Source organism: Strix aluco, chromosome 18 (assembly GCF_031877795.1).
Source record: "Strix aluco isolate bStrAlu1 chromosome 18, bStrAlu1.hap1, whole genome shotgun sequence".
Classification (NCBI taxonomy): domain Eukaryota; kingdom Metazoa; phylum Chordata; class Aves; order Strigiformes; family Strigidae; genus Strix; species Strix aluco.
In genome coordinates this window covers 16,736,885-16,753,164 of record NC_133948.1, presented here as the reverse complement: position 1 = coordinate 16,753,164, position 16,280 = coordinate 16,736,885, and the positions used below count along the sequence as shown (strand labels likewise).

The following is a 16,280-nucleotide window of genomic DNA, read 5'->3' as shown; positions in this document are numbered from 1 at the left end:
CTTGTAAATTGTGCTTGAGTTGCAACGGCTTGCTTCACCTTCCCTATATCATAACATGCCAAATGCAGATCACAATCTGACCAACTACTGCAGAGTGAAAGAGTCAGGCATGTATAAGAGGCAGAGGCTCGTGAGTGTCACCTCTGTGCAGAGGCACATAACTGGGGAAGAGATGACACCAAGAAGGTTGATTAGAGCCTGCAGGAACTCAAACTGCCTTAAGACACAAGGTTTTGGATGTACTGAGAGGAAAAATCCCATCCCAAATAACTTTCTATGAAAAAATAAACCTCTCCAGCATTTAGCCAATGCAAAAGCCAATAGAAACACTGTTTTTACAGAGAGGCAGAAACACAGAAGGACATAAGGCTTGATTGATCAACTCATTAATGTAGGAGGAACCACACTTAGATCCCAATGAGACACAAGATCCCCCCCCAAATGGCACATAATCAGGATCCATGAGAAATAACCTTGCACAGATGAAAAATTTCACTTAGATATGTTTCTGTGGGTGAGCACACAGGGATGTCGACACTGATGTCAGAAATAGTCACACCAACAGAAATACCTTGTTCCCAAATCCAGAAAATTCACACCACAAGCACAGTCCACTTAAATACATTTCTGCATTTATTAAAGTAATTTTCTGCTATTCATAAGGATCTCCTCACTGGGGAAAAAGCAGGCAGGTGCTAACTCTTCCAGAAATCACCCAATAGCCATGTTAGGAGATGCAGTCAGGTTTCTGATGCTCCTCAAATCTACTTAAGGGTGATTAAAGTCACCTGGGGCTGAGAGAGAGAGAACACATTCTGAAAACTGCTTTCAATATGCTGGCATAATTAGATTACCTCATCCACATCCCACCTGACTTTCTGGGGAGAGCAGGGGGGGAGAAGAACAAAAAAGCAGGGTGAAGCTGAATTAACACACCCAGCTCATAAGGTAGGGCAGTACCTGAAGCGGACCTTACAGAGAGCACCCGTTTGCAACAGGGTGCAGGATGAGCAATGGCAGGGTATAGGCACTGTGAGTGATCACTGTGCCCACCTTCCTGTTTCACTTTCTTTTCCAACACCAAATTACTTCAGTCAGAGCCAGGAAAGCCTCTGTTCAAGTGGTCTGGAACAGTGTATCCTAATAAAGATGTACAGAAACAGGTCAGACAGACAAGAAGTCTGAAGGACACAATAGTAAAACATACCCTCCCATCTTCAAGATGTTCATTATGACTGCCTTGGAGGGCCCTCATGAAGGAACACCCTTGCACTTGGCCTGGGCACTTCTATCTGCACAGCCCACGCTGCTAAACAAGCTGAAGTAACTGTTGTTACTGAGGGAGGGAACAGACGGAAGCAATCCTGCAGGAGCCACAAGCCATTCCCAGGGAGGCTGGTACTGAGGTATCACGCCTGCAAACACTGGTGAAGGATCTGCACAAAACCTGCCCCTGCCACTGGGATGTTACAGGCTCCAGAAAGGTATGGAGAAGCCTCTACCCACAGAACTACAGCTTCCAGAAAGGCTGATGACAAAAGAACGTGCGTGCCATGCTCAGGAGTCAAGCTGTTATTCCTGACAAGGAACAGTGCAACAGCTGCAAAACCTCTGTTTTTAGTAAAGGCACATAAATATCCTAAAGCCCATGACAGCCCATGACATTACATTCTTTGTTCTCTAACACCAACATATGAACCTGCAGACAAGCTACTGTACAAGCTTTTCCTTCAGAGATGAAGGCAATCCGACTTACAGCCCTGCTGCAGGAAGGCAGCCACCACCTCCCGAAGGCAATCCTCCCCAGCAGAGCTTGGAAGCAGGCTGGGCAGCAGAGAGACCAGCCAACAGCTGTACCTACCAATACCCAACAAAAGGCATGAAAGCATCATGTCAAACAGAAAGACACCTGACCCAAAGTTCACCAAGAAGTATGTAAAAAGACAGCCATCAGGAGTCATTTGTCAGCTCACCATCAGGTAGTGACCTGCCCTTTGCATGCCAGGCTGGTTTATACCAGACTTTCTTACAAAACCAGCAGTATGGATGGACAGAGGTGTCTCCATACTGACAGAGGAATGGCATTCCCTCACAGTAATTCACTTGCCTTTATCAGAAGGATATGAATAAAATTAATACCTGTTTAGGCTCAGGTATCATGACACTTCCGCAAAGACTAGCAGAGAACCCTTAAGTACGTACCACACAGTGCACCACCTACTTAGGCTGTATGACAGGAGAACCCTTACTGCCTGTTACCCACCCTTTTGCCAGACCAGGGAAGTTGAACAGTTACCTGGCCGAAACTATTGAGGCTCTGCAAAAAACAGCTATGCTAAGGAGCTGAGCATTGCTGATGCATCAACTGCCCTCTAAAGGAACACCTTAATGGTGGTACACTTCCCTCGTATGCCCCTATACAAACTGGAGTCCCTGTACAAGTGCAGGGGAGTAGTGTTACCCTGCAGAGCACTCAAAGCCCAGTAGTTAAATGGGAACACGTGAGCTCTGGTCCAAACGGAAAACCCAGTGCATAGGCAACCTTCTTCAGCAGGTTCAGGGAGAAGAAAAAAAAAAAAAAGTCACCTATAACTGTAAAAGCAGAGTAACTCCACCCTCAGAAAGGGCTGATTTACTGGTTTTCCTTCAGGAAATAGCCACCCAGAGCAGACTAAGCTCTGCTCAGGTGTCTGAAGGTAAAACATTGAGTTTCTACAACCTGTCTAGGGCACAGTGTTGGCACCTACCCCAAGGGCTCTCAGGACCCACGGTGAAGGCTTCAATGGCTCGTCCCGATGGCCACGTAGGTTCTGGAGTCCAAATCTGGCATCAGGAGTTTGAGACTAGAAGGAAGCAGTCTGGACACTCTTCAGAAAGACCTGGTAAGGCTACAATAATTGCCCCAAGTCCAAGAAGATCTACACTGTGCTCTACAGGAAGGCCTTGTTTGCACAGTCTTTACTACTCTGCTGCAAGAGTGGGGATTTTAAATGTGTCTTTTACAGTGTTGGTGAATTTTTACTGGCCTACCACCATAAGCAGATCTACAAGGAGCCTGCAAAAATGCAGCACAAGCAGATTTGTTAGATACACATGCACCAGCACTGATCCTGTGAGCATCAGCATGGGGCACCTTAGCCCAGCACCAGCTCCATTTACCACAACTGGCCCCTGAACACCTGGCATTACACCACTGTTAGGAGACAATACTGCAGCATTTCTCATCTCATCAGCCAGCGCAACCCATTCTGTGATTCAACCTTCTTGCCCTCCATGCCAGATCATTCCTAGGTCACAAATTACCATTGCTGAGCAGTCACAACTTGAATTTCCCCTTCTACAGCTGCAACTATTCCTCAAAAACAATGAAAAGCAGATACAGAATTGGTGATAGGGACCCAGAAGAGCTGCTGTCTAAATTGCCTAAAAACACAGTCTCTTTTCAACAGAAACAGTCTTAAGGTATAGAACAAAATTCTCGTGTTCCTCCCCAGACACTGACTATTGACCACTTGAAAAAGAAGATACTGAGGCAGATGAACATCTGGGGTGACCTGGTCTGTGTTACATTATCATGAAAATGCTAGCACCACCCCATAGTGATGACATCCTGTCTTTGAGTCTCACAAGAAGCTGTTCTCTGATGAGAAAACCTGCACCCTCCTCCGCTGCTTTCTCTCCATAGTACTTTTGTTGGACTGCAGCACAAGGCACTCACAGGTAGGTAAAATGCAGTCAGAAATTCAGAGATTCTCTACCCAGAAAATCAGGATTTACAGTGGCAAGTCAAGCTGCACCTACCAACTGCCTTCTGCAATGAAATGACTGGCTTGGTCAACATGGGGAGAACACTGGATGTAATCTCCCTTGACTTCAGTCAAGTTTCTGATACCATTTCACATATTTTCATTTAAGAAGCTGAGGAAGTACAGCGTGGTCTGTGTGTCAAGCTTGTAAGTTGAAAACTGTCCAGGCTCTTAGGGCAGCAGTCAAGGGCATGCCATCAGATTGCAGTTAGTGAAAGTACCCAACAGGTTGATAGGGGACCCATACTAATGAAACACTACTGCAATCTGAAATGCTGTATTAAACCAATCTGCAAATACTCTATAAAATTACCTTATCATGTCTTAATAAAATAGTAGTATTTAGAACACAGCCTGTGTGATCCCAGGGACTGAAGAACACTATTGCCTCAAGCAGACTTAAATAGATGTTTTCCTTTCCACTTCCATCCTTATAATGTTTTCCAGCTCCTGTCAAGCCAACTGGCACTCAGCTCAGCTCACTTTCAAATTTTTGTTTAAGGGAATTAAAAAGCAAGATAGGGAAAAGTATTTCCCAATCTCTATTCAAACCTAGATCAGCTACATATAAGTTAATTTTCAATGCAACTGTTTCAAAGTGCTCCGTCTAGTTTCTTTTCAGTAATAATTCCAACACCTACCATATGTATTTCCTTGTCCTACTTTAAAAAAAAAAAAAAAAGCAGTTACCCAACAGTTTTGTATGGATATGGCATTTTGAACAGCCAGCATCTTCATCTCTGTTTGCTCTGAAAGGGAGCCAAACTGCACAAATTGCTCATGCAATTTTCAAAGGCATTAGATTCTCCACTACCTAGCTCTTTTTCCATGATGTGAATACCACATCCCATTCTCTTACAATCTGTTTCTGTGGCTTTAACATGGAATTACATTGGATGCACCTGGAGAGCAAAATGCTGAACGTTTTCTGTAAGGCAACTCCAAAAGGTCCCACACATCTGCAGATTTTGTGTCCAACACTTACCTTGGCTTGTACAGGCAGCATGAAAGTCGTTTGGTTTGGACTTTGTGTCCATTTATGAAGATCCTCATTCTGGGATCAATATAAAGCACAGCAGCATAGGCACGGAAGGAGCGGCGCTCGGGCTTTCTGCAAGAGAGGGATGCTTACAGAGACGGAGCAGTTTGTTCAGCATTTCCTTGTAGGACTACAGGCAGACATTCTCCCACTCTGGTCCACGTAGCCCAAAGAGGACTCCATCGATTCACCCCCTGAGTAATCAAGTGTCTCTTTAGTCAGTGCTCATCTTGGAGTCTCTTTCAGTCTGGATTCTGCTTCCTCTTTTCTTCACAGTTTTTTCCCCCCTCATTCCCCTCCAATTAAGAGCAACTACATACTACTGTCACAGAGCCTCCTCCTCTATCCAAACCCAATGAACAAGTTTCTCCATGGACAAAACTTAAGATTCTCATTTCCCAATAAACTGCTACCTAGGAGCCAAGGGACCAACAGAAGCACCTCCCCACACTGCTCTGCGCTACCCCTGATGTATTTTAAGCACCTATGCCAGGACTCACATCTCATGCAACTGTGACTGTTATTTCAGCTCATAGCCATCTACTTCAAAACATGACAAAACATGCTTTCTTCAGCAAGAAAGCTAGGTAAAAGGCCTTTCCATTTTAATTACAATGCAGCTACATTAAGTGAGGCTTTTCTTTTAAATTTTTTCTCCCTGTCTTCTACAGAGATTTTCTGTTGAGCTGTACATTTTAAATGCTGTTACAAAACACTGATGCACATATTACTATAGCTTGAAAAGGATGTTTTGGATACAGCTGGATAATAAAGGTCAGACCTATAAACTGGACCATTTAACACTAGGTGTGTGCCCCACTTGCTAGCGAATTCTCTTACCATTTGGTTAGTCAGGAGCATGCTCCGACAGAAACTGCACTGATTACACACAGAAAAGGTATCACAAGGTCAGGAGGAAGAAGCTCCTTCCAGTGATCAGTGGTAATCCCAAAAGCTCACCAGCAGGCATTAAAGAAACTGAGAAGCATATTGGACCCCTGGAGGTCCCCAAGGAGTTTGCTGTATCTGTGTACTCAATAACATCAAGCTAATACATACAGAAATTGCTAGGTTTACAGTGTTTCGATGGGAAATTCAAGCACTCGAGGGAAGCAGGTAATTTCATAAAAGTAAAGCTTGCTAGGTGTGCCCACGAAGGTTTGGGATTTAACCAAGCATTTGGCTCAGCTCATCTCAGTTTTTCCTTTTCAGGCTACTCAGCACTCAGCTCTCCCTGAAGAGGGTCCTCTGAGTGCATCCTTCCTCCTTTGCAGGGAAGTCCAGGAGCTGCTCCTGCTCCCAGAAAGATGTGGTGATACACCCCACCTGCACCCAACCATACCTTTCACTTGTGGAGGCTTATCTGCACAGCACCTTGCATTTCTCCAGGGTTCATTTAATCACAAAACTGAACGTCAGTTTGAGAGCAGCACAGACTCACAACCAGCTGTCATTCTGACAAAAACATCTTTGAGTGCAGAAAATTAAACCTATAGCTTAGGGCTCCTTTGTTTTAAGGTGCCTAAAGAAGGGCATCAAGTTTGCTGCTTTGACTAAGTTGAGACAAGCCAATGCAGGCAAACGCACAACCATAACACCCACGGGCCATTTACATCCGTGAACTCCAAAGTGCTAAACAACAAACTAGTCATTTCAATTTTCCAATTCGCCATAGAAAGAGAAGCTTTTAAAAAACACATGCACACAGTATATAGCCAAACCCTACACATAATTTGATCAGAGCCCAAGGGCCTGTAACATCCATCACACTTACGTTCCCTCTGGGGGTGTTTCCGCCATCTGAATGTCTCGGGGGTCAGAAGTCACATCCAGCTCTGGCTCTCCGTTATCCATTAGTTTGAGGTTAAAGATGATCACCAGGGTGCCTGAGCAAGGAACAAGTTGATCAGGTGAATCCCAGCCAAACCCCAAACACCCTGTCTGTGACCAGCACTGTCCATACGTACCTTTCTCACCACAGATCTTATTAAACTGCTCCATCACTTCCTGTTCTGATTTGAAGGGGGAATACTTGTAAATTAGCTCTGTCTCAATAGCAAACTTCTCCATGTTGTCAGTCACAGGCTCCTGGCTTCGTGTGTTCCAGGTGGGCAGGGGAACGATGACCTGCAAATCGCATCGTACTAAGAATGACTCAGGCTCACCCACTCCAGCCAGCCCCTTCCTGCAGACCATGGCTGAACAACTCAGCCCTTCCGACAGCCCCCTAAGTCACTGCAAGGGCTCTTCCTAGCTTTTCAGTGGTTTGCACATCTGTCAAATGCTCAAGGACAGCTTTGCCAACCTCTGAGTTGCCTTCCTACAACATCTAGTCTTAGACTGAACCATTCCCAAGTAATCTATATGGTACTGGCTACTCACACACTCATCTTTTTTCCACTCCTCTTGTAACAACTTTCATAACACTAAAAAAACACCCAAACTTTGCTTCTTTAAAAATGCCAACCTCTGTGCTTAACTTCTGACCTTCCCTTGTATTTATCCTGATCTCTCTCTATTATTTTTATAGGATTCTATCAAGGTTACTGGTGTTTTCTGTCATTTAAAACAAAAACACAGATAGGCCACAGCTGCCTATCAAGGATGGTGAATCCCATTCTCACTTTAGAATTGAGGTCAAGCCAAAATTTCTGGCTCCAGAGCCACTGTGGGAACTACATCACTGTTCCCAACTTGCTTCAGCCATCAGCTGGCTACTAGCAAGCACTGCTCCCTCAACAGCTTCTTTGTAGAGCTCCCTTCACTATCACAGTGGAAAATGCTTTCTTAGATACTATCCCAGAGCAAATTTAAAACCTTTCATTATCGGCCTTGCCTGGAAAATACTTGTGCTTGAGCACAAAAATACTTCCATGTTAAGAGTCTGGATACAGAACAACAATGCCTGAATTGTCTGTTAAGATATACAAGTTTTCAATAGGTAGAACCACACTGATTTTTTTTTTTATTTAAAAAAAAAGATCTAAAAGAGACATGGCTGCAGTTTATGGCCTGCGGGTAGCAACTTCAAACACACCTTTAATTCTTTAGAGAAAATCAAAACAGAGCAATAAATTTAAATACATCTCAAATTTTGTGGGAAAATGCAAGAAGCCTAGGTATGTCCTGAACTCAGCATAAGCAACTAAGTGACTGAAACAAGCCCTTCAAACTTGCTGTAGTTTAGAGAGACCTCTCAAACAGAATTAAAACCAAAAGGAAGAAAAATCTTTGATGACTCTGCAGAAACCCTACAAGTGTACCACCAAGAGAAAACCATACACTGATCCAACCAGAGTGGCAGCCAACACTGACACAGACTCTTCTCCTGTGAGGGCCAGGGAAGTTCAGATGAGACAGCATTCACCACATTAGTTCATTACACCAAAGTACATGCAAACCTCATCAATGCCTTCTTCCTCATGGAACGTCCGTGACAAGAGGAGGCAAGTCATGGTGTTCTCCTTCTTCGTGAAGAGGACAAAATCCTTCCCAATCCGCATGGAACCCCTGGAGACAGATTTGAGGCTATTTTTACACCTGATGCACAACACTGTCTAGGAAGTAGACCACATTACTGAGTTTTCTCCCCATTATTTTCAATTATGAGACGCCAACACCAGGTAAGGCAGAAGAAAGGCTTAAACAGCAACTACCATTTCTCTCTAAACATCTCATTCCTTTCAAAAGGCATCTCAATCTGCACATTTTCACAAGGTTTCAAAACATTTAACACCAGTCACAATTAAAAGGTGCAGAAGTAAGCATGGCTTTCCAGGCTCATACAATGTAGAAAGTTTAAATCTAAAAAAAAGTTGACTAAGGTGAGATGTGACAACAACCTTCAAATATATGAGCAGAAATGTAAGTGAGAAAGCAAACAGACACTTCATTTCACTGCAGACAGAATGAACAGCAGCAGACAAGCTTCTGGGAGACAGAATTTATTTCCTAATGTCTAACTCAAGAGACTCACTGACACTTCAGTTAATGCAATTTAGTAGCTAGCTGTCACAAAAGAGACAGTCCCATCTTCCTCCCCACTCTCCTATCCCCGATAGTGCCTTCCACATCTTCTCTTTTATCCTACTACCCAATTCATCCAAAAAGACCTTAACAGAGAAAAATTAACACTGCCTCAAAAGAAGGATTAGTCTTCTGTCAGTTCAGTTCTCTTTAGATTGGCTTAACATGTTTCCAAAGCCCACCTTTCGCATGTCTAGGCTTCAGTCTGCATTTTGCAGCTGTAATACGTTATGCCTCTTGCTCAAGGTTAAGAACAGGACAGAGATCTGTCCTGGAAGTGCACAGGCAAGAGCTGGGATTTGTCCTGCACTGTAGCTGGATCGATAGTATCTCAAGAGCCCTTACATCCCCTTTTTTTCTGTCCCCCCAGATTGTAAGAGTCCCAGATTTCCCCAGTAGGATGCATATAGATAATTAAGCCACATGGAAGAGCATAAAGCAGAACAGCCGGAGTAAGCCATAAAAGCCCTCTGACTTTCACAGACATCAGTTCACCACAGCAAACACCTTCCTCTTTCCTAGCAAATCCCCTCCAACCAGTAAGATCTCTTTCCCACCTCTATTTCTCTGCCACTTAATCCCACTCCTCCTCTCATTCCTTCCATCATTCCTCTCCTTCTCAATGCATCTGTTTGATTTAAGAAAAAAAGAAAAGGTTTAAGTCCATCCACCTTGCACCAGACAACTTTCCTAGTGAGAGGCTGCAGCACTATTTTGCTCCAATCTTCCTATCTGTCTGCCACATGCATATTAAGGTTTTGTTCCCTGCTCTTTTTTTTTTTTTTTTCCCTCAGCTCTCATCTGTAACCTCTGCATCATGCAAACATAATGGCAAAACACTGTCACCAGTTTTGGACAGACTTCTCTGCCAATGAAGAACTACAGCAAGTGTTCATAGAGCTCCCATCTACCAAATTATGGTATCTTTATTTAGATTTCATCTGCCTTTTTTTTTTCCAGTGAAGAAGATATACACCTCCAAGCAAAAAATACATTTACTATCTCAACTCTAACCTCCATAATCTCAGGAGGCTGGCTTTTGTTATACCTACGATTTCAAGCCGTTCCCATACTGCCCAATTTGAGTTGACTCAGGTGACCGCTTAGCTGATTTACCAAACTGAATAACACTGGCAGCTTCATCTGGAACGAGAGACAGGGAACAAAAAAGGTTATTTTAATATATTCACACACATTGCTCGATGGCATTTACATTATCAAAAGCTTTGTATGCTGACAAAAATAATTCTAAGTTTCAGACTAGCCCAGTGCCCCATCTGAACTGCATGAAGACATTTCTTTTTACCAAAAATGTCCACAAGATTGTGTGTTGTGTCCACCACAAATATCAACGTGACCATAAACCAAAACATCCCCTGGAGCACTGCAGCTCTGCTGCACTGCTGACACCACAGACTCAAAACCACTGGCACCAGAGCATAAGGCAGTACTATAAAAAAGGTCTTGAATTTGGGATAAACGTTACTTTTTCTTCATGGTGTTGAACTGAACACTATGATTAATTAATGCACTATTAATGCAAAAGCTAACTTTTGTAGCAGATTGCTGGACTACTGACAGCAGACAGCTGTGTGTGAAAAGGCACTACTAGCAAGTACCACAGCAATTAACAGAGTATTTTATTAGCACAGGACAAAATGAAAGGACATGATGGCTTTACAGCTGAGAGGGTCTGTCATTTTTAGTTCAAGCCTTTCTATTGTTCAAGGGACAAAGCCTTTTAACATCATCCATAGGACAGAACAATTCCTCTCCCTTCCCCCAAGAGACAGCAATCGTTTGACCATAGAATTTACTGGGAGAAATTAAATGCAATTCCAGAGACAAGGAACACAAAGTGCCTTGACAGGAAGGCTAACAACAATTACAGCCCTCAAATGCGTACACAAGCTGTGAAGGAGCACGGGACAACACTCACCCCATCAGTTAGCTACACAGAAGCTGGGCCCATGGGACAGGCTGGGTTTAAGCATGCAGAGAACTTACCCAGGTCCACTAATACTGACAGCGAGTTTTTACAGTAAGACATTTAGTACTAATACCATTGGTCCAACACAAAATCACCGAGATGGGTGTCAAAATGCCATTTTCCATTGAAATGACATTCAGACTTAACACCACAAGTTGCAAGGCAAAACTACAGGAGAACAACTGTGCAAGCACCTCACTGCCTCAGTTCAGTATGTTCATAATGGAGGTCCACAGCTATTTCAAAACCAACATTTGACTGGATGAGAGTCCTTTCCTTCAGCCTACTGTAGTATTTTCTAGCCAAAAAAAGAAAACGTTAGATTATCTTGTATTTAAGATCTGGGCAAGGATACTGGTGATGATGGTAATATTATTATTATGACTATTACTGTGTTAGTTTTAAAGCCTGGTCAGAAAAGGGGCTACTGGAACCCTTTTGCTATACAAAGTGGTATCAACATCTGTTTTTAAGAAAACTTTGAGAAGCCTAAGAAGGGTAAATAGTAATTGTCCGAAGCATTTCCTCTCTCAGAAAAGGTGATCACATGATTTATCACTCAATGCTGGACATCCAATGCCACCCTATAAAGATTCTTCTTTCTGGGCAGAGGAACAAAGATGATGACAAGCAGAGGGGACTACTCAGGAGTGAGAGAGCATCTCTCTGCTCCAGGCTTGCTATCTTTGGAAGAGATTTAATCTTTACCTCCTCTCAGGAATCAAGGTACAAATGAATTTGTTTCCAGCTTTTTTGAGTTAAGGCTCTGGAGCAAGTTTCACTTAAGGCTATTTCAGTCACACTGTTTTCACTTTGTTGTGTCTCAGAGTTACTGCGTTTAAAAAAAAACAAACTCCCTGGCAACAAAAAGCAGGGTGATGTGATCTATGCCAAACAGACAAGAGAAAAAACAATCTGAAGGAATTTGCTCAAGATGGCAGATTAATCTTCAGAGCCAAAGAAAAGGAATCAAGGGAAGAGAGAAAAAGTTTCCTAATAAGAAACATCAGACTCCTGGGATGAAGAACTGCAGGACAGAGCTGTTTAGTCCCTGAGTGTTGGTCCTCCAGGATAGCAACAAAGCACCCTCCTGAACGACAGACAGGCTGTTACAGCACAGGCGCTGGCTGACACACAACAAACGCACCGCCACATCCCTGCAGGCAGCTGCCTGCTCCGCCACTGTGCGTCACAAGGCAGCCACTGAAGGCAGACCTGGCTTCACCCTCTGAGGCCAGTCCTCTCATATTTCCAAGTTCTCCAGTTAAGAATACACTAAAGAAGGTCCTACTGAGCACAAAAAAAAAAAATCATCCTTCCTGCGTTTTCCATAAATTCACCTCTTACGTTCGCATTAGGTAGAGTACTTGCAGTGGACTCAACAGCATCCTCAAAAAATATTCCAGAGCCGAAGTATCTCTTTACTACATGGGGGAAATCAGCCTAAACCAAGACTACTTCCAGTCAAGCTTTCCCTGGGACAGTCAACAGGGGAGAAGCTCTGAGGTCTTTCATCACTGTAACAAACACAAGACACCCAGCCACCTGAGCGAGATGGCTGAACACAGCTAGTGATTGACAAACCAGTTTAATATATGTTAGTGTGATTTATTTCAAAAATCCGTTAACTTGAAAGGAAATGTCAATGTGCTACAAGGTTAAAGAGATATTTTCCTCTGAGAAATATGTAGACCACTTCCCTGAGAGTGGTCTCCCAGATGTCACTGCCTACACATAAAAGCGTATACACGCACTTCAAAAGAAGCACTAGAATCCCAGTTACATTTAAACATCGTTCCTCACCCTTGTGAGCCTTGGATTAACAGTGTTTTAAAAATACAAGATCTAATAAAGCAACCAAGACATTAGTACTTAATTAACTGCATCCAGTAAAACAAAAGCTCTTTTGAGCTTCCAAACGTCAAAAATACAGTTTAAATAGCAAGAACTGATATATTTACTTCAATCCCTGGGAAAGCAGCGGAACTAGTCCTCTTAAAAAGTATTACAAGCCAAAGGAAACAGGTGATTCAGATAAGCCAGCACAGATTTCTCACAGGCAAGTGACACCTGACTGACCTGGTTACCTACAACAAGGCAGCACTTTCTGTCCACATGGTGAGAGCACTGGATGTTGTTTAGCTGGGCGTCAGCAAAGCACTCGACACCGTTTCCCACAGCCTTCTCCTGGACAAACTGGCAAGACACAGACTGGATGGGTGCTATGTAAGATGGGTAGGGAACCGGCTCACAGGCTGTGCTCAGGTGATCATCAATGTTTTTTACTCCAGCAGGCAACCTGTCCCAAGTGGGGTCCCCCAGGGATCAATGCTGTCCCACACACTGTTCAACATCCTCGTAAGGGATCTGGATGATGAGATCAAAAGCACCCTCACCGGGTTTGCTGGACACATCAGAAGGGAGAGCCACCTTAGAGAGAGACCTGGAAGAGTGGGCAAGCAAGAACCATATGAAGTTCAACAGAAGGGCAAGGTCCTGCACCTGGGATGAAATAACCAAAGAGCCCAGCACAGGCTGGGATCTGCGTGGCTGGGGAGCAGCCTTGGTGAAAGGGACCTGGGGGTCCTGGTGGACGACATCTGAACAGGAGTCAGCACTGCACCACTGCAGCAACAAAGGCAAACAGGATCCTGGGCTGCATCCACAGGGGCATTACTATGGAGACAAGAGATGTTATCATCCCACTCTGCTCAGTGCTTGCCAGGCTGCACCTGGAGTACTGTGTCCAGTTCTCGTCTCCTCAATTCAAGAAACACACACAGACTGGACAGAGATGATCAAAGGGCTGGAGAACCTGCCCTATGAGAAAAGATGAAAGGAGCTAGGTCTCTTCTTCCTTGAGAAGAAAGGATTTGGGGTAATCTCATCACAGTATTCCAGTACTTCAAGGGCAGCTACAAAGAGGATGAAGGCTCTCTCTTCATAAGAAGCCACATGGAAAAGACAATGGCCAAGAGGTACAAGTTGCACTGGGAAAGGTTTCATCTCAATATAAGAAAGAAATTTTTTAGAGTGAGAACAATCAATCACTGGAACAACTTCCCCAGCGATGTGATGGAGGCCCCATTACTGGAGCTTTTCAAGACGTGATGGGACAGGGTGCTAAATCGTCTCATGGTAGTGTGAGCTTCAGCAGCACAATGGCAAGTAGTTACTTTTAATGCATCAGCTTTATGTACAATAAAATAATCCTTAATTAAAATTATCATGTGGAAAAATAAAACACTCCCAAGCTCTATGATTTCTGTTGAAGGAAGGTCTGTATGGATGTTGATGCTATTTTCAAAATAAGAAGGGAGAAAAAAAAGTTCAGTAAAAGGTTTTCTGCTGACATCTCCTAAAATCAGCTTTCAGATAAGAATCTAGTAGATCTGCATTATAAGAAATTAAAACTCAGACCCCTATAGCCAGGGACAGAAACAGAGAGAGGCCCATGTTGGGACTTAGAATAGCAGACTCTCCCCAGCCACTTTTGTCCATGTTGACAGGCAAACAGTGCAGCAAATGTAGTTTCTACCTCGCTGCCCTTGGTCAAATGACTGTCAAATGCATATCAAGCTTACTATGACCATCCAGCATTGAAGCCATGAAGATGTGATCGCTAGAGCTAGACTCTGCATCAAAACAATATGTCTCAGACTGCTGAAAATTAAGAAGGGCTTTTCTGAAAGCGCTAAACAAAGTTGCATACCAATTTTACATTCTGAAAAGCAATGTCCTGGAAAGGGACAAAGATAACTTCACAGCCTAGTTGAAATTTTTTTGAAAAAAATAATTTTCAGACACAGAACAAAACACACTTTGATGGTGTCTTTGATCAAGACAATCAAAAGACATAAACTATATGGTATTTGCTGTGCATGATGCACAGTGCTGTGAAATACCACTACAACCTACAGAATCTGCCAATCTCCTTTACAGAGTATCTCAGACTACCAAAGTCAGGATAAAAATCCTTCAAGATTTGGCAGAAAGATCAGTCAGAAGAAGCAACTTAATACTTAGCCAATATTTAAATCCCACTTTGTCACAAAATCAGCAATACAGGAGCAACAACGGCGTAAAAGCTGCTATTAGACTCTGCGGCATTAGAACAGACATTTGTCACCTTCTACGCTCAATCTCAAGACAAACGTGTAGTTTTCAAGACATGCAGAAAAGGTTGTATTTCTTCTCCCTGATTCAAAGGCTTGTGAGAAGGCCACAGTTAAGTCTCTGAACTTGTTTTATGGATGGGGCTTAATTGCTTCCTTCAATTCCACTGGTGACAGAAAAGTGCTCTCAGAAGACCTGTTCAGCACCCTTAATTGTATTCCAGAGAATACACAGAAGGTGTCTAGAGTTCAAACTAAATTCCTTTATGCAGGTCACAAATCTGTGTATGAAATATGTTAATGTATTTTTATAAGGATTAATAAACAGAACTAAATGCTTCAAATCTGTACTGGTTTGGCTGGGATAGAGTTAAATTTCTTCATAGTAGCTTGGATGGGGCTATGTTCTAGATTTGAGCTGAAAACAGTGTTGATAACACAGGGATGTTTTCGTTACTGCTCAGTGGTGCTTACACAGCGTCAAGGCCTCTTCTGCTCCTCACACCGCCCCACCAGCGAGGAGGCTGGGGGGGACAAGAACTTGAGAGGGGACACAGCCGGATGGCTGACCCCAACCAGCCCAAGGGATATCCCAGACCACAGGATGTCATGCTCAGCAATAAAAGTGGGGGGAAGATGGAGGAAGGGGGAACATTCGCAGTGATGGTGTTTGTCTTCCCAAGTAACCATCAGGTGTGATGAAGCCCTGCTTTCCTGGAGATGGCTGCACACCTGCCTGCCAATGGGAAGCAGGGAATGAATTCCTTAGTTAGCTTTGCTTGCAGATGCAGCTTTTGCTTTCCCTATTAAACTGTCTTTATCTCAACCCATGAGTTTTCTCTCACTTTTACCCTTCCAACTCTTTCCGCCATCCCACTGGAGGAGCGAGTGGCTGTGTGGTCCTTAGTTGCTGGCTGGAGTTAAACCACAAAAATATCACAAGAGGATCTTAAAGTACTGAGAAATCAGTACAAAAATGTTAGTCAATGCTTATTTACCCATCTCCCCCACTTTCTCCAAAAGCTTCCAATTTAGCCCAACTTGTCTCCTAAGTAGAGAGCTCCTCACAAGGAGGATTTACTCACCTTCAAGACACAAAGAAAGTGATGTGGGTTGAAAGTGCTGTTCACTGATGTAAAGCAAAGCAAGACTGCTTTTCTCCTGCTAGATGCAACATGGATTTACATCAATTCTTACAACAATGCAGAAGTACATTTGTTACATTCTTCTCATACTCCTAAGATCTTATACTGTCAAGTATTGATCTCAATCACAATACCAATGATGAAACTATTGCAAAATGC

The 16,280-nt window shown here is 43.4% G+C and overlaps 1 protein-coding gene across 8 annotated transcripts in view; it reads right to left on the bottom strand.

Moving 5' to 3' along the window:
• Positions 1 to 16,280, bottom strand: part of MORC2 (MORC family CW-type zinc finger 2) — a 49,682-nt gene that overhangs the window by 24,112 nt on the left and 9,290 nt on the right. For 4 of the 8 annotated variants that reach the window (XM_074843696.1, XM_074843697.1, XM_074843701.1 and 1 more), the window contains 5 exons: positions 9,924 to 10,014; positions 8,247 to 8,355; positions 6,813 to 6,972; positions 6,620 to 6,731; positions 4,792 to 4,917 (listed from right to left, as the gene is read on the bottom strand). In XM_074843696.1, coding sequence (XP_074699797.1) covers positions 4,792 to 4,917; positions 6,620 to 6,731; positions 6,813 to 6,972; positions 8,247 to 8,355; positions 9,924 to 10,014 — 598 coding nt within the window. Of the gene's footprint in view, positions 1 to 4,791; positions 4,918 to 6,619; positions 6,732 to 6,812; positions 6,973 to 8,246; positions 8,356 to 9,428; positions 9,500 to 9,919; positions 10,015 to 16,061; positions 16,141 to 16,280 lie in introns of all 8 variants that reach the window. The other 4 variants (XM_074843704.1, XM_074843698.1, XM_074843699.1 and 1 more) reach the window with 4 other exon arrangements.